This window comes from Dermacentor albipictus, chromosome 3, assembly GCF_038994185.2.
Source record: "Dermacentor albipictus isolate Rhodes 1998 colony chromosome 3, USDA_Dalb.pri_finalv2, whole genome shotgun sequence".
Taxonomy (NCBI): domain Eukaryota; kingdom Metazoa; phylum Arthropoda; class Arachnida; order Ixodida; family Ixodidae; genus Dermacentor; species Dermacentor albipictus.
Genome location: NC_091823.1, coordinates 34,704,959 through 34,732,183, shown reverse-complemented (window position 1 = coordinate 34,732,183; position 27,225 = coordinate 34,704,959). Strand labels below are relative to the sequence as shown.

The window sequence follows — 27,225 nt, the reverse complement described above, 5'->3', positions numbered from 1 at the left end:
TTGGCAGTAGTTAATAAATTTACAAGCCAATTATGTTATAAATTTTCAACAGCTCCTACCGTGATGCCATAATGAGCATGCACAAATGTATCGAAATATCTTTGACATACAAATGGCAAGTATCATATTGGATGCACTTAATCTTTTAAAATCTTGTATCTGTATTTCAAATACCTGTGGCCTCAGTGTAATATATTTTTTCACGGTACAATTTCAATGTATCTTTGTTCAGCCCTGGATCCTAAGTTTATAATGAGGTCTCCCATCTACGTGGATAAAGCTTTAAGCAGAAATGTTGAGCTGTATGCTTACATCAATAATTCTAAATTTGAACTGACTGTCTAAAACGGCATTTCAAATGCTCTGAACACACTTAGAAAATTTATAGCTTAGGAGTCCACCATACTATGAAGCCAAGGAAAGCATCAGAAAAATTTACCGTACAACTGATTAGAGATTTAGATTAAATTTGCAATAAACTTCATATTATTATCGAAGGAAAAGGAAAATGAAAGTGAAACAAAAGACAAATTTGCTGCCAATGAATTAAGGGCCATACCAGCAACATCGGCATGTCGGCGTCGGCAACATCGGCAGCAACGTCGAAGCCGCCACGGCGCTAATCGCAAGAGGGTCACCTCCTGGCTGCATTCGTATATCGCCGACGCGCAAGGAGGAAGTGTGAAAACATGCACGCTTGCAGTCTCGGAAGGATGCACATGCGTGCAGGCATTGGTCTCGACATCAGGGGTTCCCCGCTAGTAGGGAAGGAGGGTCGTTTCGCCTCGCGCTCGCACACCCCGCAATATTTTGTCGGCGAGTGTACATGTATTTATGACCTAACTCTTGGGAGCCAGAGCCACCTGTCGCCATGTAGGCTGATGCGGAACACTGATTAAACTGCAAGCATCATGTAGTATGTCACCTTGGGAGCTAAACGCTGTTTGTACTTCTCTTGCTCTTGGTGAGGACACACGCCAGCCAGGAGCAAGCTGCTGGTTATATTTATATTACAGCAGGTGCTCCTGTAGTCGCACAGCGGCCTTTAGTTTGACTTGGCTTCATCGTGTTGACCAGCTAGCTAGTGCCACCTAGAATAGAGACGGACAAGCAAGGAGGTGTCTGCACCACATACCACTGGATACATGGCTCTTTCCTTCAGCAAAGTCTCTCTTAAGTGCACTTAGGAGGCCAATGATGGAGATGGAGTGATATTTCTGCATGACAATGAAGACGTCTGCTGATGAACCATTTCATTATAGAGCATACAAATGCAGGCTTCTACGCATGTTTTTCATGCCAGGGCTTGTCACATGGTTCAAAATTCCTTGTGCTAAAGGCCCTACAATAGCTAAAGTAACACCATTAATTGTTGACCTCAGCATTCTTCTCTCTTGTATGTTTCCTTGATGGTTGCAGTCATTTGACAATGAGCATCAGGTTTAATGTCTATGCATCCTTTGTACTCGTTGATTGGTGCTGAGGTCAGGCCTGTGCAGTGTTTGCAAAGCACACTGTGGCCGTCTCACTAAAACTAGGGTGCATTAAGCATTCAACGGGATAAGAGGGAGGTGAAAGGGATGCTCTACCTTGTAAGGGAAGCAGCAATAGGGGACCAGGCTTATCCTATGTCCAATATGAAGAAGCGCAAGGACAGCACTGCTGGTGCTGTTTGGAGAGAGGGAAAAGGTGGAAAGGGGGAGATGGTACTAGCTTAGCTTTATTCTAAGGACTTTACGTGGTGCTAGAGTTACTGCATATGTTCTCGAGGATAGCAGAGTTACACAAAGGTCTGCCATCTAGTGTGTAAAACGGACCAAGTTTTTAGAGAAAGGGACACATCGCGAGCCAAGCTCATCACAACAGGAACACTTGTGATCGACCAGTGCTACCCCCATGAACTGCGTGCTTTATCGGGGGCCCTGGTGGACCACTTGATTGCAAGCTTGCACATGTGAGCTATGGTAATTGTTCAAATTATTCTGAATGAATACAAATATGCCATTGCATGTACTGAGGTGTCATGTAGTACTGGATCTTTCGTTACGTGGCACCATCTGTTAAAACACATGCTAACCAGCAACCCTGTACGTGTTCAAAATACAAAAAATAAATAAAGAAAAGGTGTTTATCAAGTGATTTTTGCACACACAAAAAAAGAACCAAATACTAATTTTGGAAGTGGTTGTCTGAGTGTTGGTTATCGAAGAAAGCGCCAAAGCATGGTGAAGCAGTTTGTGCTGCCATTGCCAACTTTGTTTATCTGTGCCTTAGTGGTGGCTTCTCTGCATTCCATGGTTGCTTTCGGAACCACATGACTTTGATTGATAAATGGGGATGCGAGCAGCGAATGGAAAACAGATGTGCAACTCTGGCTTCCTAAAGAGAACCATATGCAATAAGTCTACCTGGTGCAAATTTGAGGTGCCATCTAGCACGTGCACTGCACATCACTAGAGGCCATACTGAAAGGGACGCGGACCAAGTTTCGCATGAAGTCCTTGATCAGGGAACTGCTTGAGAGGTAGCGGTACCCCGAATTGTTTGCTTGTTGATCTTTTCAAAGTGCCACGTATGGATATAAGTACATATTATAGCAAAATGGAAGGAAGTATGATTTCATTGAATTTCGGCATGGTCAACAAAAGTACCCCACCTGTGGTATTGACTCGCAGCTCACAGCAACTCATATGAGCAGTGATTGAGTCGCCAACCATTTCTTCTTTTTCTGTGTCTTATGAAAAGTATAAACCTCACTTATAAAAACATTAAGCCTTCAATTTATAGTCACTTATACCTATATATAACTTATAGTCACTTAATTTATAGTCAATATAGGATGCAGTATACTGCACAGCTAAAATTTAAATCCACATTATAGTCTCTTTAACATCCACTTTCTGGGATCAAGATGTAGCGAATGGACTCATTCGTGGCAATTCGATGTTGGTGGTTTGCAGGTGACCGTGAAAATAGAGCCCGGTACAAGTCTTGTGTCGTGCGTGAAAAGTGAGCGCCAAAATTCAAGCACTACTATCCACCTTCCTGACAGCACACAGGACATCGGCAGCCCAAGCTTGACTCAACTCAGCCCATGTAAGTTGGCTAACCTTCTGGCTGGACTGAACATTTCTTGCTTGCAATGTTGGCTGAAGAAACAACACACCCTTGGAAAGCACTGCGAACTGTGCAGGGTGTGCCAATATGAACAGAAACACGTGATCAGTACTCAAGCAATGATTACTGCAGTAGTTTGACTTCAGACCTTACTTTCCAATACTTGCTGAGCAGCTCTCCTCTCAAAGAACCCACCCCTCCATACTTATACTTTTCAGTGTAAAAGTGAGCAAAATTCGTGATCCTGAATACAAATCGGGTGTTCCCTTTCATATTGGTCCTCACTGTACACTACCGCACAAGATGTGCTTTCAGCATAAATTCAAGCGCAGACAATTCAGAAATGACTACACTGTATCGTTGCATTTCCAGATTTGACTAAATTGACTGACTGAATTGCCACCCACATGGGTGGCAATTCTGTGCTAAAGTTCTCACACCAGCTTGCCATGATGTCATTGACTTTGACAGCATATAGTAGGATCACCGTTTATCAGTAAAGAAGAATAGCATTGCATTATAAAGGAGCCAAAGTCTCAACCTAGCATGTCTGCAGAATTTTTCCTGTACTGTAATGGGTAAAACACAAGAAAGCAATTTTAAATCCATGATGTCACATTGCCAAAAGTTAGTACAGGCACTCAGGTTGCGGTGCAAGATGTTTAAAAAATAATAGAGAAAACTTGGCCTTCATTATCTTCAATAATAATAAATATTTTTCTACCAAATCAATTAGGTTAGATATTTTTAAACACTATCTCTTGGCATAACCATGTCTAGTATAAACATAAATATATAAGCGTAAACATATGTTGACATATGTCTAGTAAGCTAAATACTAAAGGCAGGAAGGCATTATAATTAAAAGCTGTAGAAGATAGTGTGCTAATGAATCAGTGAATGAATTTCAAAAGTTTGTTGCTTTTGCTTTGAGCTGCCTGAGTAATCGGTGGAGAGGGCTACGCATACACATTGCTAGGTGGCCTGGGAACTACCAGTGCTTTCTGACATGTTATGGTTGTTACTAAAATTCATCAAGGCTCTTCAAGGGGTCAGTCTGCGTGTTTAGAGCATGAAATGCTTTTTCATTCATTGTAAGCATCGCTAAAGAGAGAATATGCAATTCAAGAAAAACTATTGGGAATCCATGGCAAGTGAATGGTATCCAGTGGAAGAAAACACAAGCCATCCATTGTGTTGGGTATGCAGGACATAGCCTGACAAACAATTGCCGTGCCTGCATCTACCTCACGCTGGCAACATTCTGGGTATTTTATCTGTCATGAAATAGTGTTGCCATTGATGAAAATGCAAAAGAAGAAGGATGATATAAAGAAGAGTGCTTCCTACGTTACTGCCCCGGCAATGAAAATATTGATGTTAGAATGAAGAGAAGTTCGTCGGGAGACCGGTGACATCAACTGGGATTGAGCAGCTGTGCACAGCAAGGCCTCCTGCGTTCCTGTAACATCATGATGACTCCAGTTTAGACGATATTGGGATTGGATATGCTGTCGTACGTGATACACATGATGACTGTCCTGCAGGATGCTTTCTGCTGCAGTGGCAGCTTTGTGAATGATAACATATGCTCTACGCTGATATCTTGCTGATCTAAAGCATGATAGTCACTGTGCAAAAGGTGACATAAAAGAATATGTGCGCTTTCGCGGCTATCGAATAAAAAGAGCGTTGACATTTTTCGTCTGATTCCGCATCCGGGGCGGAGTTAAAATATTTTGTGGTGGTCATGCAGCGGTTGGTGGTTGTTACTGCCTTTTGTTGGGATGATGCAGTCAAGGTGAGGTCGTTTTTGTATAAACAAAATATCTGCCTGTGATTCGTCAGCTGAGTGCACAGGCAGCCACAGAAGTTTTTGGAACATGCCGTTACAAACTACTGAATCTTATAAAAGCCAGGAATAAAGGTGCACATTTTATGTCTGCGATCGTAACATACAAAGAGCACCTACCAAAGCCCTTACATGTCCCGCATGCGCAGGCCTGAAAAAATAATCTGTCCTGCGCCAGTATCTGTGTTCCAAAAACTTCCGTGGGCATTTGTGGTTAGACGAAAGAAAAGACGGAAGGGTTCCTGTCTTCTGCAAAGCTGGAACTAAGGCAGCATCATTCGAGGCCATCTCATGTAAGTAGTACTTTCATTTTGTTATTAACCAAAATGAATAGTTACTGCTCATCAGTCAGTAGTCATCTTAAGTGGACATACAGGAAGAAGTGTTTATAGGTGGCTCTAGTGTGTTACACTAAGCACCTAGTAATTACGTTATATAAAAAACATTCTCATAAAGTTTCGTCCAAGCACACACTGGAAAGAAAAGTTGCAACATTTGAATGTTGAACAGCACATGCATGGCAACTCCCCAAGAGGTGCAGAAGTGAATGGCAGTTCTAGTAGTGACATTTCGTGACACTGTGTTTATATAAATTTTACAGAACTCTCAATGTAATTGCCAGCTGTATTCTGCATCCCTGCTGGCAAAACTTTACAACTGGTGTCTGTGTTGAAGAAACATTTAGACAACCTCCATGCAGTTAGCTAAAGCAACTACAGAGGTTGTGTAAGGTAGCTATTTTTGTGGCATGGCCCAGGTGGACGTATGAACTCTTAAATTTATTGAGAGCTGAAACATGCCATCAGAACGACCGCTGTAAAACATTTGTAGTGTATTATGATTCACCGTGGCATCACTAGCATCAGCATGACTTTTTTGATAAGAATGAATACTAAGCAACGTCCTCTGAACATTTAAACAATTTAACAAGAAAGAATAAGTTATGTGGTTTAACATCCCAAAGGCAACTGACATTTCACAAGATATGCCAGAAGTTAACACTAAAAACACAAAAGTCTAGGCGTAAGTGATAACTATGTCATTATCACAATAACTGATGCTGACTGATGTCCAGCTTCATTGTGTCCAATAATTCTATGTGCCAGTGTTTGTTACACCGATGTTGGGCTGCCATTGAGCTGCATTGGCACAGCTAAACATGATAATTGGTACTCATTAATGATAACCTATTTGTTAATAGCAATTAACTGGCTAATTTTATACTGCTACTCATGTGAGATGACCACCAGCAATGCTGTTTAGGGATTTGTTGTGCAATGCATTAGCATCTGCATGCTGATCCTACCTAGGTTGCAGCAGATGGAATTCATTAGCTTCTAGTTCCAAAATTATTTAATTTTGCTGAAGTTGTCACATCATTGATGGTGGATTGCACCTGATGTGTCTGAATTATTTTAAGGCTATATGAAAGGTAGGCATTGAAATATTCCCTTAAAAAAAGAATTGAAAGAAAATAAAGTCAGAAAGGTATTTTAGACCAAAGCATCTCATGTGGGGGTTAATCTAGGTATGAGTGGGGAACATTCAACTTTCTGAAATTGAGAAGGATGAGCTTAAAGCTTACATGTTTCGAAAGTCCCTATGCACATGGTGCATCAAAAATAAGAGTGATTATTTTCCTTTCCATTACACTCCCTAAAGCATGGATCAATGCACTGCAATATGAACTTTGCAATGGTGTTTTGTTTTTTTTTCCACGTTGTGAAATTAGTATGTGAGACATGTGCACAGTGAGACAATTGTAAGTGCACAAACAAATGTGGTCAAAAAATAAGTTTTATGAGCTTCAGAAGGAAAATTTGAGAATGCTAAGTTGCAATCAGAGAGCCAATTTTCACTGTATACATACACAACGAATTATTGGCTTCTTATTATTATTATTGATAATGCAAACATATGCAAAACACGTACCATAAAGAAAGAGATTTTTAGATTATGGGGTTTTACATGCCAAAACCACTTTCTGATTATGAGGCACGCCGTAGTGGAGGACTCCGGAAATTTCGACTACCTGGGGTTCTTTAACGTGCACCTAAACCTAAGTACACGGGTGTTTTCGCATTTCGCCCCCATCGAAATGCGGCCGCCGTGGCCGGGATTCGATCCCGCGACCTCATGCTATAAAGAAAGAGAGATGAGCTAGCAATTGTCCCCTAAAAGGGACACCATGCCCACCTGCTTGAAAAGGAGCACACAAAAAAGGCACAAAGGGCTCGGTGCATGACTTTGTTGGTGGAGGTGATGCGCTACATTAATGCACCCAATGTGTAACTTGAGCAATAGAGGCCTACTGAGGTAGGTTAACGCACGACCAGACAGTGGCGCAGGGCACGGTTGCATGGCAACACATGCATGAAGGATACTTTTAACCACTGGTACTTAATTTGGTGTGTTATGCAAAACATGGTCCACAAAGACAGAAACTGCTCAAAAAGGTGCATCTCTGATGTGGGCACATCATGCAGAACATGTTACTACTGCTTGATTCACCTAAACACCAGATATTTTTTGAAGATCAGACTAAATGTTTTCTTTCCTCAGGTTTGTTTACTTTTCTGGTAATGTTGACATGCACCCATGGTGGACACGCCTCCTTTAAGCTCAGATGCAGGAAAGAGAAAATGGGATGCACATTTCCCACCAACTGCTCTAAAGCTTTAATGTCAACATGCAGATATGCGTTATAAGCAGGGGCAAATTTACTACATTAACCAGAAACAAACACCAGGCATTTTGGAACTCACCTGCACGGAAGATGCTATAGACCGTGCCAATGCTCTGCAACAGGTCATATAGACTATTGGAATGGCATGATCCGCAAGGTGGGAGTTACTGCAGTCACTTGCTTCATCAAACATTAGTGATCGGCCGTTCTACATCCATCACTGGAAGGAGTGACATCTCATGAACTTCACAGGACTGAGATGCCTGCATTGTCACAAGGAAAGCCTATGGATTGGTAGGTGAACACGAATATGCCTGGACATCAATCCCGGGTGTTTGACTGTTGGCTCAACATAATTTGCCACGGGATGCGACAGCAGTATTAAGCTCACATGTTATATAGTCAGCTGCATCAACATAATTTCCAGAAATTGTGCTCACAGTTCTTGCTTAAAATACTGATGCAGGTTTGTGCCCCAACATTTGCAGCGCATAGTGCATTAGTCGAATCTCATTACAATAAAACCGCATCCGACATCGTGTTCTATATTTGTTATAGGCATAATTTCGTCAAGCAAGTATTGGAGAAAAATCTTTGATTTATTTCATTAATCCAATCATTTGCTATATCTATTTTCGTTGTACCAAGGTTTAACTATATAATAACAACAAGGAAGACTAAGATCCTGTGCCCTAGCTTACATGCCCAATTTCGTTTCTTGAGATTGTTCTTTGAGTGACAAAGGATACCTATAGCAACTAAGATATTTTTGTTGAGGCTATCAAGGGAATAATGCAATTCTGGAACAGTGCACAGGCGAAATTGGTCTGATGTAATGTGCACATTGGTGTGCCAAAGTGTGACGTACACTGAAAAGAAGGGAAAAAAAATTAGAATTAAGTTATGGGGTTTTGTGTGCCAAAACCATATATATATGATTATAAGGCATTGTGTACTGGGAGACTCTGGATTAATTTTGACCACCTGGGGTTTTTTTACATGCACCCTGTGCACAACACACAAGTGTTTTTGCATTTCATCCCCATCAAATTGCAGCCACTGTGGCCACATTGGATCGCGCACCCTCTGGCAACAGGAAAGAAGGGCGATTATTTGAACAAATGAATGGCAGTTCGTGTCTACCTGAAAATATGTAGTGATGAATTTGCATACATTTTTTTCTTTCTTTTTGCAAGATCGTTGCAGCTCCCCAATCTTTGTGTGATGATCTCTTTTTTGAGAATTGAGGGCACTGCAAAGAAAGTGTAGTTGTAATTTCTGCGTGTTTTCAGATGTGTGACGTCATTTCTTGCATACTCTACATAGAATTGCAGCACTTGCTAGCTTCAGGGGTAATTACAAAGTCCAACTCATTTTAAAATACAACTTAAGTAGTTAGGGGCCCTCTGTAGAACATCATCTGTGTGCAGCACTGATTTTCCTACTGTGTAGCACTTGGCATTTGCTCAAAACTTCAATTGGGGCTACACGAGCAGCACTCGGCTGCCTAAGCTGAATGGCTAAATTGCTGCGTTTTCATTTCTGCTTCAGCAAGGATGGCTAAATGACTATGGAGAAGACAGTGGTTATCGCTAAGTATAGAGCAAGACGAGCTCGTAGCACTGCCCAAATGGCAAGTCCTTGCCCAGAGATGCGGATGTTGCACATGAAAGTACCCCTTAATGAAACTAGCACTATGAAAAGCTGTTTTTGAATTCATTGTTTTACTGCGACAGATAATGGGCTCGTATAAGGGAGAGGTGTGGAAACTCACGCATTTGTGCACTGTCATTGCAACTAAAACAGCAGTCAAGCTACTTTATCCTTCAACCGACGGCAACTGAGGTCACACGCACCAACCCTATAACAGAGCTTTAATGACCCAGCTTCTGTGCCGAAAGCAAAGTGAATGCCAAGTGATTCACTGGTCGAAACTGCAGGCTCCCAAGCTTTATGACCACTTGCGAGAATCCTAACTGTGAACTGTTATCTTGCGCTTTAGTGATTGCATACGGTGCATAAAGAACTGCTGCTATAGAGAGCACAGTTGTACTACGCACGATACGACGCATGCGAAGAATTCCACAGACCTTCTAAAGACGAGTGAGTGAACATTTCGCGAGATCTGTCGCAGAAGCAATGACAAAAGGACCCATGTTGATTCCGCTGTAACAGCAGCAGATACTTGACTCTTGCGATTTCGGTTATCTTAAATAGGGTATCCTGGTAGCACTACTTCCGTTTACACAGTTGCCCATGGCAGTATTGTCTATTGCGCTAATCGAGTTTCGGTCGATCCGGAAGCTCAATATTGCGCCAGCCAGCGTCTTGGCATGGTAGCCTAGACCACTAAATTAGTGACACAACCATTCAAAGGAACGAATTTATATCAAATGAAAGAAACAACAGCGAGCTCTAGCTCCCAGTTCATTTGGCTGTCGCGGTTGTTGCATCAGCATCTGAGAAGTGGCGCAGCACATCTCGAACGTCTCGAGGAGACGAATGAACACTAGTTCGGCTGCACTAGCTGCTGTCCCACGGACGAAGCACACGCTAGAAGGTCCAAGGCAGTCATTTTTGACCACGGGCTACCGGCTTGCATTGCGCCACTGTTCTATCCAGCAGCATATTTTGTCCACATTATCCTCCATGTCGTCGGGCGTGTTGCTGGGCAACTCGAACACGATGCCGTTGTCGTAGGCTTCGCGCGCCTCGTCCAGAATCGTCTGGAATATCTCGCACTGGACGTTGTCTTCCAGTTTCTTGCCTGTGTAGCCCCGAGCGCGCAGTCTGTCGTAGAGGAGCGTGTTATCAGTGCGCAGCACGAAGACCACGTCAAACCAGCGCTTGGGGAAGAAGTCGCAGCCGTGGTATTCGACGATGCTGCCGCCGGCCTGTTGGGAGAGCTTCTCGTCGAGCTCGTCAACTACGCGGTCTTCGTCGAGCACTGCGCAGTCGTACTTGTCGTCGTAGCCGTCGTAGAGGTCGTTTTCGCGGGCGATTTCACCCACGTTGAGCCAGTCCATGCCCGTGCGATTCGCCACTTCGGACGCCAAAGTAGACTTTCCTGTGCCCGGCGTGCCGGTGACGAGGATGTTCGGGACGTAGCGACGTGCCATGGCTGGTCGCTGGTCACTGGTATATGTGTCACACACTGAAGGCGCAGAACAGGATATCACCGATATCGCTACAATCACCACCACGTGCTCTACTCCATCTTGGAGAAGGGCTCGCTCGTACGAAAATGCGTGTCCGTCCTGCCACGCGCCGCCCTCATTTCGCTTCCGCATTGCTTCGGGGCGCTGCGGTCGTCTTTCCTTTCCCACGGCCTTGCCTGCCCGCTTACTCCAAAGATGGCGCCACCACCGCGTGCGCATAGCGTGCGCCTGATCGCGGGGTTGGTCGGAGTTGGCGTCGGTAGAGTGCGCGCGCTGCCTGCGCTGCTCTCCAGCGCTGCTGTTTGCCGTACGCGACTGCGTGACTTGACGCGTACGTCGCGCCAGCTTCGCTGTACGCTTGTGAATGAGCGTTGACGCCTTTTGAAAGGCAGCCTGTTGGGACCTTTATATAAGAGAGAAAATCGTGCTCTCTAACAAGGAGTTCATCCATTTCATTCTCACAATATGAATTTTCTCTGCCGCTGGTTCGTTGAAGGTGTTTAAATGGCGGTGCGAGTGGGGCGTGAGGAGGATCTGCGGCAACCTGAATATGGTCGCTTGTCCGCTGTGCAATCGTGCCAGCAGTTATTCCCAACCCCGCATTCAGCATCGCATATGCGTGTTGCGCCCACATAAGACGCATCGACAGCGCTTATCTAAATTCGTAATTGGCACTTAATTTTAAGTTTATGTAGCATAGGTGCATTTACAATACTATAAAACAAAGATGATGCATTATTAGAAGGAGACCGAGACGAAAAAACTGTGAGAGGGCCTTCTGTCAAAATTAGATGAAGCAAATTTTTGGGGAGTACAGCAATGAATATAGGTTAGAAAAATAACACATATAGTTAAAAAGTACATATATAGGCAGGAACATTAAGTGTAACACAGGTCCTTCAAGAAGCTAAAAATTATATTTACAGTACAGAAATAAAAGCAGGTGCTCTACAGCGAAATGACCTGTATAACGAAAGAATAGTTATACCCCATTTATATTGGGAGGTGCGCGGTGCGCCACATTTACAACGATGTGGCCCGCATAACAATAATTTTGGAGGCCCCAAGCACTTCGTCATAAGTACGTCTCCAAGTATGATCTAAAACCGCTTGACGACAATGTTTTAAAATGGGGCTCTTCTAGATTGGCGGTTTGTTTCCCTCAATTTGTAGTAAACTTTGGCAGGAGAAAGTTTAATGCATATAGTGTTTAGCGTATGTAATGTTTGTTATGGCAGTTCAGTTGACTGACTTGTACACCTCCTTCCCTCGTGTTAAGTCAAAGCAGTCAGTCGCGTCGTGCCTGTATTCACACTGGTCACGATGCGCACCTTGTCGATCGAAGCCCCGTGCTTTGGTATCGGCTTAGTCATTGCCCGACTTGGGGCCTATATTGCACTCGTGGCAATAGCATGGCTTCCTATTGTGAGGTTCGGTGATGGTTGAGAGCCCACTTGAGCTATGCGCATACTGTCGTAAACCCTGAACGGCCACACACTGGTGGGTACATTCGACTGGTCGCTTTCAAGCGCTCTCGCGGTGCGGTTACGCATTGGCATGACTCGTTCAGTACGCCCTTCTCAGTACTTCAGTACCTCACCCTTCTTAACCTTAAGCACTGTCCCAAGCACTTCGTTATAAAGGCGTTCGATTGTAGTGCGTTTTCACACATGATCTAAATAACTGCATAATGACAACACTTTAACATTGGACTCTAGGTTCTTGCAGATGGAAATAGCACTAAAATTGGCGGTTTGGTTCCCGCAATTTATAGCGACTTCTGCCGGCCCTCTAGTCCTGGGCTCCGTGTTTCGGAGCTTGCGTTGGCCGATTATTGCTCAAACACTGTAGACGCATCATTTAAAAGCGCGCGCTACGTTGTTCCTTTCTGGGCTCCTTTCAAATATGACTCCCAGATGGCGGCACCAGTGGGAGCTCGAGTGCCGAAGGCCGTACGAGGTCGTCGTCGCCTCTCCAATCTAGCTTTTATTTCTCTATCTTTTTTTTTCCCCCGTTTTCCTTCCTATCGCTATCTCAAGGGCTTGCACGCTCTCGCAAGCTCGCCTGCGTTTTTCTTGTTCTTTTTCCTCCAGCCGCTGGTGTGAAGGCGCAGCTTGTTTTCGGGCCGCGGACGTCATCCTAATTGAACCAGTTCCAAGAGCGCGAGTGTGATGATAACCTGAGAACGCACGGCTCGCACAGTGCTCGGGGCGCAAAGCGTATTGCACCACATGTGCGCACTGGCTGTCGGTCCTCGACTGTCTTCGCAGACAAGCGGCGGAGGAGCTATGATGTCAGTTGAAGCGGATCATTTGAGAATGAGCGCAATAAGAGCTCGCAAATTGGTGTGGGCTGGGATTTACTGGCGAGAGGGGATTACGCTCCCAGCCGCTGCCGGCCTTTGTTTCTCTTTTTCGCTTTCCTGTTGACATTTCTGTTGCGTTCCAAGCGGTTGCCGTCAGTGCGAACATGACGTGTCCCATGCGTACACGGATGAAAACGGCACTAAATGACAGTTCTCGGACGAATTGGCAGTTGCCGTTCGTGCCCGCCTCCCACCTTTCCGTCCCGGAAACGAGGCACATGTCTGCTTGGTGAATCCGGAGGTTCCGACAAGATATCGCGTATAAACACGGGATGACTCACTTCCCGATGACGCCATCTGATTGGGCATCTCGCTCTCCTCCTGTGCGTAGCTCCGGACGCAGCGTCAGTGGGCGGCCGGCACGTGACGTCAACAGTTTTACTACCACATAGATTGCGACGCCAGGAAGAGGAAGGTAGTCTGCGCTAAGGGCATGATGCTGCGGTTGTTACGAGTCGCGTTGCTGAGTGTCTTGGTGCATGAGGGTTTCGGAAACATATATGGTTCGTGTTACGAACACGAAAATACTTTTGCAGCGCCTTCTGATTCCCGTGCTTCTCTCCCAGGTCTCAATGCTGTTCGCTTTAGCCATTCTCGCTCTCTCCACTAGGCCTTTTTTCTTTTTTTCATTTCTTGATTCCTTCACGATTTAATGCGGATTCTTAGATTGGGTGCGCGGTAGCCTCGGTAATGTATTTAACACCACTTCCTTTTGTGCTCCACGCGGCTTGAAACAAGAGTAGGCGCAGTACTTATTTACTCTGCAGGCAAGCTCGGGGAGTAGTAGTATACTGCGAGATGGGCGAGTCATACTGGAAACGGCGCAGAGTGCGGCGGACACGGCGAGGAAAGAATAATGAAGACAGCACGCGTGCGACTACAGCTGTGCGTTTATTGGAACACAGAGGGCTCGCATGCGCCGCCCAGTCATCACTCCCCCTTCTACCTTAGCAGATGGATAAAAATTGCGAAACGTAACTAAAACCAGTTAATTTTACACGTGAGGAATAGCTCAAACGCACTTCATTATGCTCTCTTCGTATTATGTCTCCGTGTCTCTTTCCTCGCTGACGATCCCTCTCCCGGCATACACTGCGGCGACCGTCCGAGCACCTCTCATATCCTGCGGATGTGCGGCCTTCCGCCACCTACGCAACATTATCCCACCTTCCTGCCCCTATCCGCAATCCTGGGTGGGCGTCTACGGCCACCACACTCCAGGAACGAGTGTACCGGGCAGCATAGCACGGAGATAGCCTGGACCGAGGCCAACTGCTCATTAATCTCCTGAGCGACAGTAAATTTTTATCTCTCTCTTTCTCCCCTCTTAACCCCGCCCCCACTGCTGACCGCAGATGGAGCTATTCGGTTACAGTGCGATCAACAGTAACCTACTTTTCCTTCATTTCAAAGTCGAATAAGCAACCAATTACTACGACTACAAAGGACGGCGCACAACTTACCCGCTTGCTAGACACGAAAAAAAAAAAAAATACTGTGCCCTGTCTTCCATATTTGCCATGTCCCTCGTACTACGCGCCTTTTCCAAAATCAAGCGAGGAGGAACACGCAGCCGTGCCTCCAAGTAGCGAACTCTCTCAGCTCCCGCCCGGTTTTTGTTCGCTTACGTGCGTACGGTACCCTGTTTTTTTATGTAACGAACAATATGTTGGCGCAAGGAAGCAGTGCACCTGATGTCCGACGGAAGGAGGAAAACTAGCGGGAAATCACTTTAGCGTGGTGCGAGTTTGCGGGCTACGTGGCCGGTGGTGGCCCGTGTCCTTCCACTTCTCTCGCCCGTTCCTCTCGGAAAACCGGCACGGCGCAACGTTACAGGGTGGAGAGGGAAGGTTAACGACGCTGGGGGCCAGCAATTAAGAGACCTGGATATAGAGGTCGCTCGCGGCGGCACTTAGAAAGCACCTGTTTTCATCTCCAGACCTATTTTGTTTTTTTGTGTAACTGCTTCCCTATAGCCTGCACTGTCTATTGGCGCTCTCTGTCCTCTCCTTGGCCCCGGGAAAGTTGAGAGCCCGAATTTACGTTCTTTTTTCTTCTTTTTTCTTTATGTCCGTAACTGCTGTTTGCTATTGGCCGGCCGCCTTCTCTAATGATATGTCCAACATCGCTATTGGCTGGCAGCTCAGATGCGTATACCGCCCACGTGTATATACCGAGAGGTGAGACAGTTACGGTGCCTACGGCATTTCTTTCTTCATTTTTTTCTTTCTTTCTTTCTTTCTTTAGCCCTCTCTCTCTCTCTCTCTATATATATATATATATATATATATATATATATATATATATATATATATATATATATATAAACGAGAAGAAAGGGGGTTAACCGAGGGACCCGATATTTATTAGTCATATAATGAGAAGCCAACAAACACTGACACCAAGTACAACATAGTGGAAATTGCATGTGCTTAATAAATGAAATAAAGTAATGATAAATTAATGGAAATTAAAGTGGATGAAAAAACAACTTGCCGCAGGTGGGAACCGAACCCACAACCTTTTTCATCCACTTTAATTTCCATTAATTTATCATTACTTTATTTCATTTATTAAGCACATGCAATTTCCACTATGTTGTACTTGGTGTCAGTGTTTGTTGGCTTCTCATTATATGACTATATATATATATATATATATATATATATATATATATATATATATATATATATATATATATATATATATATATATCTGTACAGGCCTGGTCATCAGACACATAACGAGCCATTACGATCCAGTGGTGCAAAAAATTTTGGAAGCGTGTCGCTGAAGTGAGACAGAAAGGATGCTAAAATTCCCATTACGTTTTAATGAACACTAGTGAACTTGATCGAATTTTAAATAACGCAGGCGTTTTGTAGAACTATATTATAATCTAACGCGAAGTAAATCGGTTACCTAGACGTTTCAGGTTTATGTAATGTTCGTGCAAGTGACTGATGAACAGTGAAGCTGCCAAAGAGTGTACATGGTATTTATTTATTTATTTATTTATTTATTTATTTATTTATTTATTTATACTGCAATATTCAATGGGAATTTTGGTAGAGCGCGTTATGAAACAAAACTAATAACAAAATTAGCAAAAATGTAACAATTACCATACTAGCAAACCTTAAAATGCAAAATGTACTTCCGCCGAAGCCAAAATTACCAAAATTTTGTAAAGTACACTAATTGCTTCGTTAGTCAAGACGCACACAGTCTGTTTTAAAAGTGACCTTTAGGGGCGCTTCAAAAATGCATAAAACTTCGCATAAAAATTATTTGCATCACAGAAAAACGGAGATGTCTATAATGTTTATTCGTTAACTATCCGTGGAATGAGCCAGAATTTCGCTTGCCGTTTTAGACCTGGCGCCGCCGCCGGTAGGTGAAAATAATCAAGCAGGTACAAAAAGTAAGGCTCTGCAACATCGCTCGACGACTATATACTCGCATCCCGTTAGTTCAACCTTACATTATACGCAAATGAGAAGTCATAAAATTATTGGCATCTATACGAAAATCGTAACCAAGCTCTCGAAATCGAGCATTTTACGACGACGGTGTAAAAGCTGGCAGGTATGAAATGCAGGCACAGACTACGGCGTGAAAAAGAAAGAACACGATTTCAGCACACTAGTTTCGAAACAAAAGAGTCAACAATTGGTTGAAGACCTTTATCATTAGTTAGACTGTGCCAATCGTTAACTCTCGAAGAGAAGGATACCTGGACCATTTAACGCTAAAGCGAGTGACTGTTAAAATTATGCCTTCGCCTGGTGGCATATCCGGATAACAAATAGAGTGCTTTTGATGTATCAGTGGTGTAGCCCATAAATTAGCCGGTAAATATTAATACGGTAACAGAGATTCCTCTGAGAGAGAGAGAGAGAGAGCGATTGGTCATGAGGGCCCCATTGGCTGGCGCCACTCCGCGTGCCCGCCGGATCAGCCATCGCTGCTCTTGCGGGTCTGAGCTGGTCAGCGCAGTCTCCCCAGGAAGAAGATGAAGGAATAGGGGAGTAGCCCGGAGGGTGTGGGCACTCCCAGGTGCAATGATATACTGTTGGCTTTGCTCCACAGTAGGGGCAGTATGAGGGATATTGTGTGGGGTGGAAGAGGCGAAGATAAAAGAGGCAGGGAAATAAATTAGTTTGAAGCTGTCGCCACGCGACGTCATCTTTACGATTAAGGGAATTATGTGATGGAGGGAAGTGTCTCCTGGTATCTCTGTAATACTGTAGAGTTTCAGTGTAGTTCAGTGGTTCTGTCGGTGTGTCGTCTGGGTTGGAGAGCTCTTCCAATGGCGCCCGTTTAGCGAGCTCTCGGGCCACCGCATTAGCGCGTTCATTACCATGGAGAGAGGCGTGTCCAGGTGTCCAGACGATACGCACCCTGTGTAACGCTGTGGGGTGTAATGATGTAAGGATGCGGTGTGTGTTGTTGTGTCACTCTCCCTTGTGCCAAAGTCCTGCAGGTGGTCTGTGAATCAGTGACCACTGTGATGGGTCCATCCCGTGCCGGCATGGTTGAAGCGTGTACTATGGCTAGAGCGATAGCAGCCTCTTCCGCCGTGCCTCTTCCGCCGTGCGTGTCGTGTTGTTGAGATTTGGTTCTGTAGGACAGAGCAGGTAAATTGTCCTCCAAAAGTGCTGTTATTGAAGAGCGTCTCAAACTGTTAAATCTAAATTGGACATCATATTTTTCTTGCATTTGCTCTGTTTTGTCAATATCAGCTTTAGTCAAAGAGTTGCGGATTGTAAAGGCATGAACTACTAGTGGAAAGACAACTGTTTTATAGGCTCGCAACCCAAAAGCATGGTTTGATGATTTTAAAGCTCTTCGAAGAAAGAACGGGTTTCAGTTTGGGTTTGCTTTAACGTGGTCAATGTGCTTAGACCAGTGAAGGGTATTATTCATCCAATGTCTTAAATATTTAAAGTGAGTTCCTTTATCAAGAAGCAGTTCATTACACAAAGCCTAAATTTTAAAGGTTTTCGTTTCAGAGTAATAGTCACAAAAATCTTTTCGAAATTCCTTTCCGTTTGCCAGAATTGACATCATTCAATAATCTTATGCAAGTCCCGATTCAGCTTTTCTCGTCAGAAAAAAATGCGAGCTACAACACGATCATCAACATAAAATTTAATTTTAACTGAAATATCTGTTACTCGCGTATTAGGTTCCCCGAATACATTTTCAAGATCTGTATAAGCTAGCTTCTATGTATTGTGGGCTTATAGAGAGGGAATCGCGGTAGGTGCAGATGTTTAGAATTTGTCTGCGTTATATTTTCTAGTGTTGTCACTAGAAAGCATGTGCAAGGTATGTCGGTAGTGTGCTTACAAAGCCCTTTTCGTAAAGATTTCGTGTTGCACGATATGGTGTGAATTCTTCGTGTTCCTAACCTCTTGTTTCCCGAATCTCGCATGCACGCGGTCTTGAACGCGCCTAGATATACGATATATTTTCGCTGAATTTGAACAGCACTTTGTCATTAATGAATATGAGAAATAAAAGCTGTCAAATCACGGATACCTGTGGAACGCGAGGGTATATTGAAAGTCGTTCTGAAGAGTGGCATTTGTAAATAATATATTGCGGCCAGTTTCTTAGGTAGACTGATAACCATCAATTGTTAGTTTGTAAAGTAACTTTTTGTGGAAAACATTGTCGAATGCTTTGTTGAAATCCATTAAAATATGCGTCAGTTTGATTACCATTATTCATTAGAACTGGGAAATCATGAGCGGATTCATTTAGCCGAGTAGATGTATAGAAACCTCTAATAAACCCGTGTTGATGTAGTACTAATATATCTACATGACGGATGACGACAGTTTAGATTGTGTGTTTACTTTCAGGTTGAAAGATCGCAAATAACCTAGATTTGCTTGCACGAGAAGTCGCTCAGCCTACATTGTCCCTATAAATGTTTCCGGTTCTCGACATTCGTCATAGGACAACTAAATTCTTCACCGCACGTTGTTAACACGGCGACGACAACGACCCAAGCTTTACAAAGGTCAAATACTATACCCTTCCGCCCTTAAGCTGCCTAAAAGCAGCCGCGAAGTCTTGATAGGTCGGCAAGCCGTGAGAAACGCAAGCGATGTGTTCATGTTGGCGTGAACGAGCTCAACCGCGCCCAGGTCTAGGCAATGCCGGAGTGAAAGGCGCGTCGCTCAGACGGCATCGCACCGCGAATCACCGCACTCTGCTTAGTGCGGCCGGCCAGGCGCCGTCGGCGACGCCCGAAAGACAATCCTCGCTGACAGAGCAGGGGATACGTTGTAAAGGATCATACTCGCGGGAGTGGCATTCTGAAAAACAACTTGGTCTGTACCACAGAGACTAAGTTGTTTTTGGACATCTGCCCCCCCCCCCCCCCTTCTTTTACCATAGAGAGGGGGGGGGGCAGGTGCCCCCCCCCCCGGTAGATAAGCGTATGATTACGACTTGTTAGTGTCCAGGTGTAGTAAATGAAAGTCAGATACACTGAATCGGAGAAATCGTTTTACGGACGCCTCTCTCCGTCAGTGTTATTTTACTCCCAGTGAACCGTTCCCATCATGCACTGCCGCGCAGTGCGCCTCACCGTTATGTATCTTGGAGAGCGCCGTTGCAGAACACCTCCTCCTTCTGGAGGAGGTGTTCTGCAACGGCGTAAGCGACGTAAGCGACGTAAGCAACGGCAAGCGGCGTAAGCGAACAGTGCTTCATGAAACATCTGGGATAGTGCGTATATATTGTTGCACCAGCTGGAACGTCCGAAGCGCCTGCTTTATCGCTCCTCCACCTCCTACTGTTATTATTCTTTTTTTAAGTTCTTGGAAAGGTTGTTTGTCGTGAGAACGACCCGCGTTTGTGCTCGACAAGGCTTATCTTTTGAATTTCCGGGTTGCTTTTCTTTCTCTTCTGTTCGCGCCCACTCTCCGCTTGCTGCGTTTCTTGTGTGCGTCTGCTCGTGTGTGTGTTTTGTTAACGCCTTCCACTGACGTCTGTGTAGATGCAGCGGTTAAAGGGGAAAAAAAAAGAATCATTTGTTTCATAGTGGTAAATTACGCTTTGACAATGCGACCAAAAAAAAAAAAGAAAAGACCACTCTTACCGTGAGAGGAGGGTTAACAAGAAACACACGCACGCGCAAGCGAAACGCGGTTGGCAACGTCGCGATGAAGTTCTCGGGAGTTCTCGTATTAACTCGCCGTGACGTAATGGTTTTTGACGGCGACTGCTGGGACCAAGTTAATCCTTGACCGAATTAAACTGTATTCTAAAAGCGCCAAAAACTTTGCATGTTTCAAGATCTGCTCGATCAATTGCAAATATAATAATAATAATAATAATAATAATAATAATAATAATAATAATAATAATAATAATAATAATAATAATAATAAACACTACAAATCTTTGACGTGCACACTGAAGCGTTGGCGCTGAAATTTCAGCGCGTTAAAAAAAGGGGGTGGGTGAGTCTGACTTTAATTTTTTCCCTTCTCGTAATCAACGTATTGTGGCGGAATTAAGAGCAGTCGAGGTTTTAAAAGAGTACTTTCACAGTCTGAATTGACTTTGTGTATCTCTTAAGCTCCGGTCGCTTATAGGGGTACATTTAACCTAAGGTGTAATAGTAAATTACTCTCCTGGGATCACAAAACAGACACCGTCAACGTCAGAGGGTGCTCGCGGTGTACGTGCAAAAAAAAAAAAAAAGAAAAGAAAAGAAGAAAAAAAAAAATAAAGAGCTGGAAGCGAAACACCAGGCTCGACGCCTCCTCGATGCCGCGTATCGTTAACTCGGGTCTCGTTAATTGTTTGTCTGTGAACAGTGATTGCGTAGCATATCGAGGCAACCCTAACTACCGTGTTCACTCGAATATAGGTCGAACGCGAAATAGGCCGACCCCTACATATCAAGCTCGTCGAGAAATAAATAAAAAAATATCAATTCACATACGTAATATCGACGCACAGATTAAAAAAAAGAAAACGAAAATCTTGGCACGTGACACGCCTTTATTTGCCATGAGCTCGGCTGCTCAACTTGGCTAGTCGATGCCACAAGTGGCATCCTATTTGGAACTGCCGATAAGTCAACCTCGTCCTATGCTGTCCTATGCGGCAGGACGTCGTCCTCGGTACCGTCGAGTGCGCTGGATACGCAACATTTCTTTCCCTTTCTTCCTTTCTTTTTTTTCTTTCTTCCTTCTTTTTTTTTTCTTTTTTTACACCAGTCTGGATAATCGACAGACTGGCATTAAGGCGGGCTCGACGAAGATGTTCTGTAAGCTCGGTACTTTGCTAGCTTTTTTTTCACGAATATAGGTATATATTTTGGTAATGAATATAGGTTGGATAGCTCATTTTGAGTCACATTTCCGACAAAAAAGAAAAGAAGATCAAAGAAGGTCGATCTATGTTCGAATAAATGCGGTAGTTTCAAGAGCTTCTGCAACGCCATAACGGCGTAAAATCAGGGAAATTATGGTTAAATGCGTGGCGTCGCAGTTACGTCTACCTGCGGTGAGATCTGGGCGCGACATTCAAGAAACGTAACTGTTTCCTTCATTTTGTCCGGCAGTATAACCGACCGTCTTGTGTCAGATGCATGAAAGTGACGTTTCTATAAAGAAATACTTTTAGAAGTCTAAACTTATTCATAGTGTTGCTCTTTGGTGTCCCTTTAAAAAGAAGGCTTGTTGCACGCGACAGGCAATATCGCCGATTCACTTCGCGGTGACGAGTGTGACGTCACGACGAGCGCCAGCGAATAGCGCCGCACGCAAAGACCATTCATTCATTCATTCATTCATTCATTCATTCATTCATTCATTCATTCATTCATTCATTCATTCATAGGCCGCAGGCGAGCTGCTAGCGAAAGGCGTTCAGCTTTGTCAGCGCTCGTTTGCAACCTGTGATTCCTCTCGTCGTTTGAATCCAGCTTAATTACGGGGACACTGAGTAGCATATTTTCTTTTTATTATTCTAGGGTTTTCCGTGTCAAAACAACGATGTGATTATTAAGCACGCCGTAGTGGGCCGTAAATGGGCCGATTGTGAAGCACGCCATAATTTTGACCACCTGGGTCAAAATCCTATGCACGGGACATGGGAAGAGTGTAATCAAGTTAAGCTGTATTAGTAATTAGTCTTCTACACTAGTAAAACTGCCGCTTTTACCGAAAAGCAGGTTTAAAAAAAAAAGAAGAAAGAGCAAAAATCCGCCTTCATTCCACCTTTTGAAAGCGGATCTGTACACCGAAGCTGTTGCCGATACTCGACAAGCACAACCGACGTTAGACGACGTTAGACAAGCACTACCGCCACAAGCGACGTATACCCGTGAGCAAAAGTATACGGACCACGGGGTCGCTAAGAAAACAGGATTTCTTCGTAATTAACACGCATAAACGGAAACTGACGAGTGCAGCAGAAAATTAGTAATGCCAAGTTTGGTCTGCAGTCTCTAATTTCAAGTTGCATTCAAAGACAGAGGATAAAATGAGTTTTATCGCGCAATCCCTGCTCCGTCTACTTTTGCTCGCTCGTGTGTACGTCACGCGCCCACGCACATCCACGCACGTGTGTGCAAGTGCAGCATAAATCCTCATTCTTGTATAGGCCCTCCACCACCCTCCACCAAGCGCAAGTGTCTTATTGAATAGAATTTTTCAAAGTAAATTGCGTCAGGAAATTCGTAAAGTATGGCTTGCACACGAGCTGCAGACATGATAGCATCGGACTGTTATTCGAATATACGAAAAAAAAAGAAAAAAAAAACTTCAGGTACGCGGCAACTCGAAGAAGAAGCCGCTTTCCAGCTGTCGTTAGAGCTCTGTCTGAGTGGCCGCGACCGCTATTTGGCGGCACTGTTTTTGGGCAGCATTTGCCATAATGTCGATTACAGTCGCAGCACACGCTGCGCGACCGCTGCAACGATCAGAACGCCCACGCATCTGGGACAGATAGACACATTGTGTGCCCACGTACTACATCACGCGCGCGCGCAGGTGTGCGGAAGTGCAGCATGTCTGCCCATTCCTGGCTCTCCGCCAAGCACAAGTGCCTTATTGAACTTCATGGAATTTTTTTCAGGTTGCGTCAGAAAATTCGCAAAGTACGGCCTACAGACAAGCTGCAGACATGATAGCATCGGATTGCAATTCGAATGTGTACGAGAAAACGTAATTCTTTTACATGGAAACTGAAAAACAAAGCCCTTTTCCAGCTGCCATTTGAGGTCTGTCTGAGTGGCCGTGGTCGCTAGCTGGCAGTAATGTTTTTGGGTGAGTACGAGTCCACGGAAAAGCCCGACCAACTAGAGGCTAACAGCTTCGCTGTACGAAAGCCCAAGGGGATGTGCTGCCGTTACAGTTTGGAGCACGAAAGTGGCTGGGTAGACTCCAACACGTCTTGTCGTTTCCACGATCGCCCCCTGCATTTGGCTTTCTGCGTGATTCCTGTGAGCTGGGACGCGGATGATTTCGGACCCTCGGCACCTTTGGAGGTCGGCTTCGCATCGGTACCACGTGACATATAATTGCCGCGCACGATATGTATTCTTTCTTTCTTTCTTTTAATTTCGTTGGAGCATGATGTCCATGATAGATTAACTATGCATGATGAAGGCGAGCTGAACGGAAAATATTATTGTGGATTTCAGAACGAAGAAAAAGAAAGTTGGGTAAAATTTAGCAGAGTGCGCGCAGCGTTGACATGTTTTCAAGAATTACAGCACACATAGTAAAGTTACTTTCCCAGTGTAATTATTATATTAGCGATTTCTTTTTCTCATGAAGTGATTAGATCACATTACAAACTGCAGTATTTGCCCTTATTTAGGGTTATTGAAGTCGTAGTTTGTTTGTTTGTTGCCCCCGTTGCAAAGCAGCAGCTGCCCCCGTTGCAACTGCCCCCGTTGCAAAGCAGCTGCAGCAGTTATAACAATGTCTGTCCTAAAGTTTCCTTTGTTACTTCATCGTATATACTTCATCAATACAGTGTCCTTGGATTCGCAGAAGTTATCGCTCTGGACAAGACAAGCATGTGAGGCTTTGTATATCTGTGCTTGTATATCCTGCTTGCAATTCTTTTGTGAACATTGTCCTGGTATTTCGCCGTACGATAGCGAAATGGGAGAAATGGAAGGAATCTTGCTTCTGCGATTCGCTCATCTCTTGGGCCTCATTCACTGCGATAACCTATAAAGTGTTCACAGCGTCCGCCTCTTGTTACCTTTCATCGTTCTTTTACTGCGTTTTGTGCTTTGTTCGTCTTACTTCTCGTTTCATTTGTCTTGCTAATGCGATATTGAGTACGAAGTCCGCTGCAATATATTTCATAATTTTGAAGAGGCCGAAATATATTGTCAATAATTCCCACCGGCAAAGAAGGCTGAACGACGAAAACGTTTCTTTTCCCGGATTCAGTTTTGAAAAGCAATTAAAGAGAAAAGAAATAAACGAGGGAAGCATGCATTCTTTCAGAGCTAGTTATTTAGGCCATCGCTTCCTTCCAATTGGCTCAGCTATATATGACTGTTCCAAGTGGTAAGGGTGATCAACAGAGCGTGGTGGTTTACGGAGACATATGTACCGTAAAATTAGGTTTATTGTTTCGGCGTGTTAACTAACGACTTTCGCTCTTACTCTTCTTTTCGTACATAATTCTGCCAGTGCAACATTCTTTGGTGCTTAATAACTGTTAGGGAACGACAATTCTATATTGCAGTCAATAATTCTCTATAGTCGGATACAACTTTAGAAAAAATGGGGCGTTTATTCCTCCGAGGCGGGTGCACACGAGCATCCACCAATGGGCGCGCACTCTGGACCGACGTCATGCGCCGGACGGCCGGTGACTTCGCCGCTTCGGTCATCTGGGCGGGGCCTCCCCTTTTTTCTAAAGTTGTATCCGACTGTAGTTGTGAATCATCTGCATGGTTGGTTGTAAGTATGTCTTAACATAAGTATAGATGTCATCCGAAGCTTCGCGTGCGCACTGGTATCTTCCACACCCTTTCATTTTGACAGTCTGCAGCCACTTTTTGTTTTAAAAGTTCTTTTCGAACGTCGCCGGGTTTTCGTTGCCGTGGGTGCTGCCTGGCTGTTCTCTAGCCGAATAGGCCAACCAGTCACAGTGGAGGACGCTATAGGACGTGCGGCACTGAGTTCCTTGCAAAACCACCAGATGGCAATCGCATCGCCGGCGGCTCCGGCGGGGTAAAGAAAAAAAATAGCCAGAAAGCTCGCCTTCTCGCATCTGCGGCAGCGCCATTGCATTAGCCTCTCTACAATGCCTGAATAAAGCCTTCCGTGTCACTTTGAGCGGGCACTCAATAAACACAAACTCGTGTTTCGACTCTTTATACACTCGCACAAAGCTTCGCTGTGCATGGATTCCAACTCGTGTGATCTGCCGCAATATTGCACTGAGGCTCCTGTACAGCACAAACGTTGGAATATCACTCTTTAACATAGGATTTCCACTGCATTTTTCTATAGGCTTATATACAAAAAAAGAAAGGTAGCCATGGTGCTTTTCGGCCAAAGGTGCCTTAGCGCCTTTCGAATTGTTATCAGTCAACATCGCTGCAGGCCCTGTGAGTTTCTCTTTTCTCATTCTCCTGCAACGCATCCTTTGGTTTTGCGATGTCCGCAATGCTCTGGCCGGTCAAGTGCAGCCTGATGTCTTCGGGCCTCAATTCCCCACCCCTTGTTCTTGCGTGCAGTAACTAGGGTGCGTAGGGCCATGAGGATTTAGTCCCCCATATTTGATTTTCCAACTCCTGATGTTGTTGTTTTGTTGGGCCACCTTAGAAATGCAATGTTTCAAGCGTATATCTGGTCGTAGAAGGGCGCTTACGAACCACCACTTTTATCTGGCATGTAGTTTAGCCGTTGATGAAAACTAACTGTAGCTACCGTTATCAACTATATCAACAACAAACATTTCATATACTGTCGCACCCTGGGAACGTAATAACAAAACTTCTCATTACCATTTAATCATTCTTTATGCATATAATGCATTCATGTAATCCTGTTTTGGTCACTTAAATGGTCCCAGAAAACTCTTGCAGGCGTGTTTTAACCAGAAAGATTTTGCCTCGTGTTTTCAATTTGAAAATTTTCTCGGCGACAAAATAATTTTTGTTTTTCTCTGGAGTAAATGAAGAAGCAGCTGATACGACGTGATGCACTGTACATATAATTCACGGAGCCACTGTTTCTTTTTTCAACTCTCCTGTGCTCGTTGTTTCATTCTTTCTATCATTATTTTTATTTTATTTTTTCGCAACTGCGTCCCTAATGAACTTAGCTCCGTGCTATTGCTCGTTACATTTCAGTCATCTTATGTGTGATTACTCGCCACTGTTTTTATTACTCACGAAGCGCGACCAAGACGCGCATAGAAGCACACAGCTGTAACGATAGGCGTACCAGTTGCGTATTTGTCGACGTCCGCTCTGCTGGCGTCCACAGTGATCGCTGCACTGAAAGCTGCACTGTCGCAAAGAGAGTCGGCTTCGGGGTCCTTGGCCCCGTCCCACAACAGCAACGGAATCACTCAGTCACCGTTTTCGTCGTCACGGTGCGGCCCGCGTCCTGAGGGGTCCATCGTCGCCGGTGGTGTCGTTGTTGGAGGTGGCGCATAGACAGGAGGACGAGGAGGGGGGTACGTCGAACCCTGGACACAGCCTCGCGGACCGCAGGGAGGACGTCGTGCCGGCTGCTCCACTCAGCCAGTTCAGCTGCCCCGGGCGGTCCCCCGTCCCGTTAGGGGGTCCCGCGAAAGTTGCGGTGGGGAGGCGGCGGGGGGGGGGGGGGGGGGAGCGTCCGTCCCGTTTCGGGGAGGAATGCTCCCTCCCCCGTGCGGCCCGGCCGTACTCTGGTGGCCGGCTGTGCCAGTGACCTCCCCGCCGCCGGCTGCAGCGCACGGGGCCGAGGGGTGGCGGGGGTCCGTGACCTTGAGAGGTAGCTTTCCCCCTCGTTTGATCGCGTTTCCATTCTAACGGGAACCAGGGTCC

General features: G+C 44.8%; 2 protein-coding genes across 5 annotated transcripts in view; one reads left to right on the top strand and one right to left on the bottom strand.

The window, feature by feature from the left end:
• Positions 1-27,225, top strand: part of Eip74EF (Ecdysone-induced protein E74) — a 280,976-nt gene that overhangs the window by 122,360 nt on the left and 131,391 nt on the right. For all 4 annotated transcript variants that reach the window (XM_065433127.2, XM_065433120.2, XM_065433128.2 and 1 more), the window contains one exon: positions 2,961-3,096. In XM_065433127.2, coding sequence (XP_065289199.1) covers positions 2,961-3,096 — 136 coding nt within the window. The remainder of the gene's footprint in view (positions 1-2,960; positions 3,097-27,225) is intronic.
• Ak6 (adenylate kinase isoenzyme 6) lies at positions 10,025-10,946 on the bottom strand. The gene has a single exon (XM_065433109.2). The coding sequence runs from the start codon at positions 10,943-10,945 to the stop codon at positions 10,244-10,246; it is 702 nt and encodes a 233-aa protein (XP_065289181.2). The 5' UTR covers position 10,946; the 3' UTR covers positions 10,025-10,243.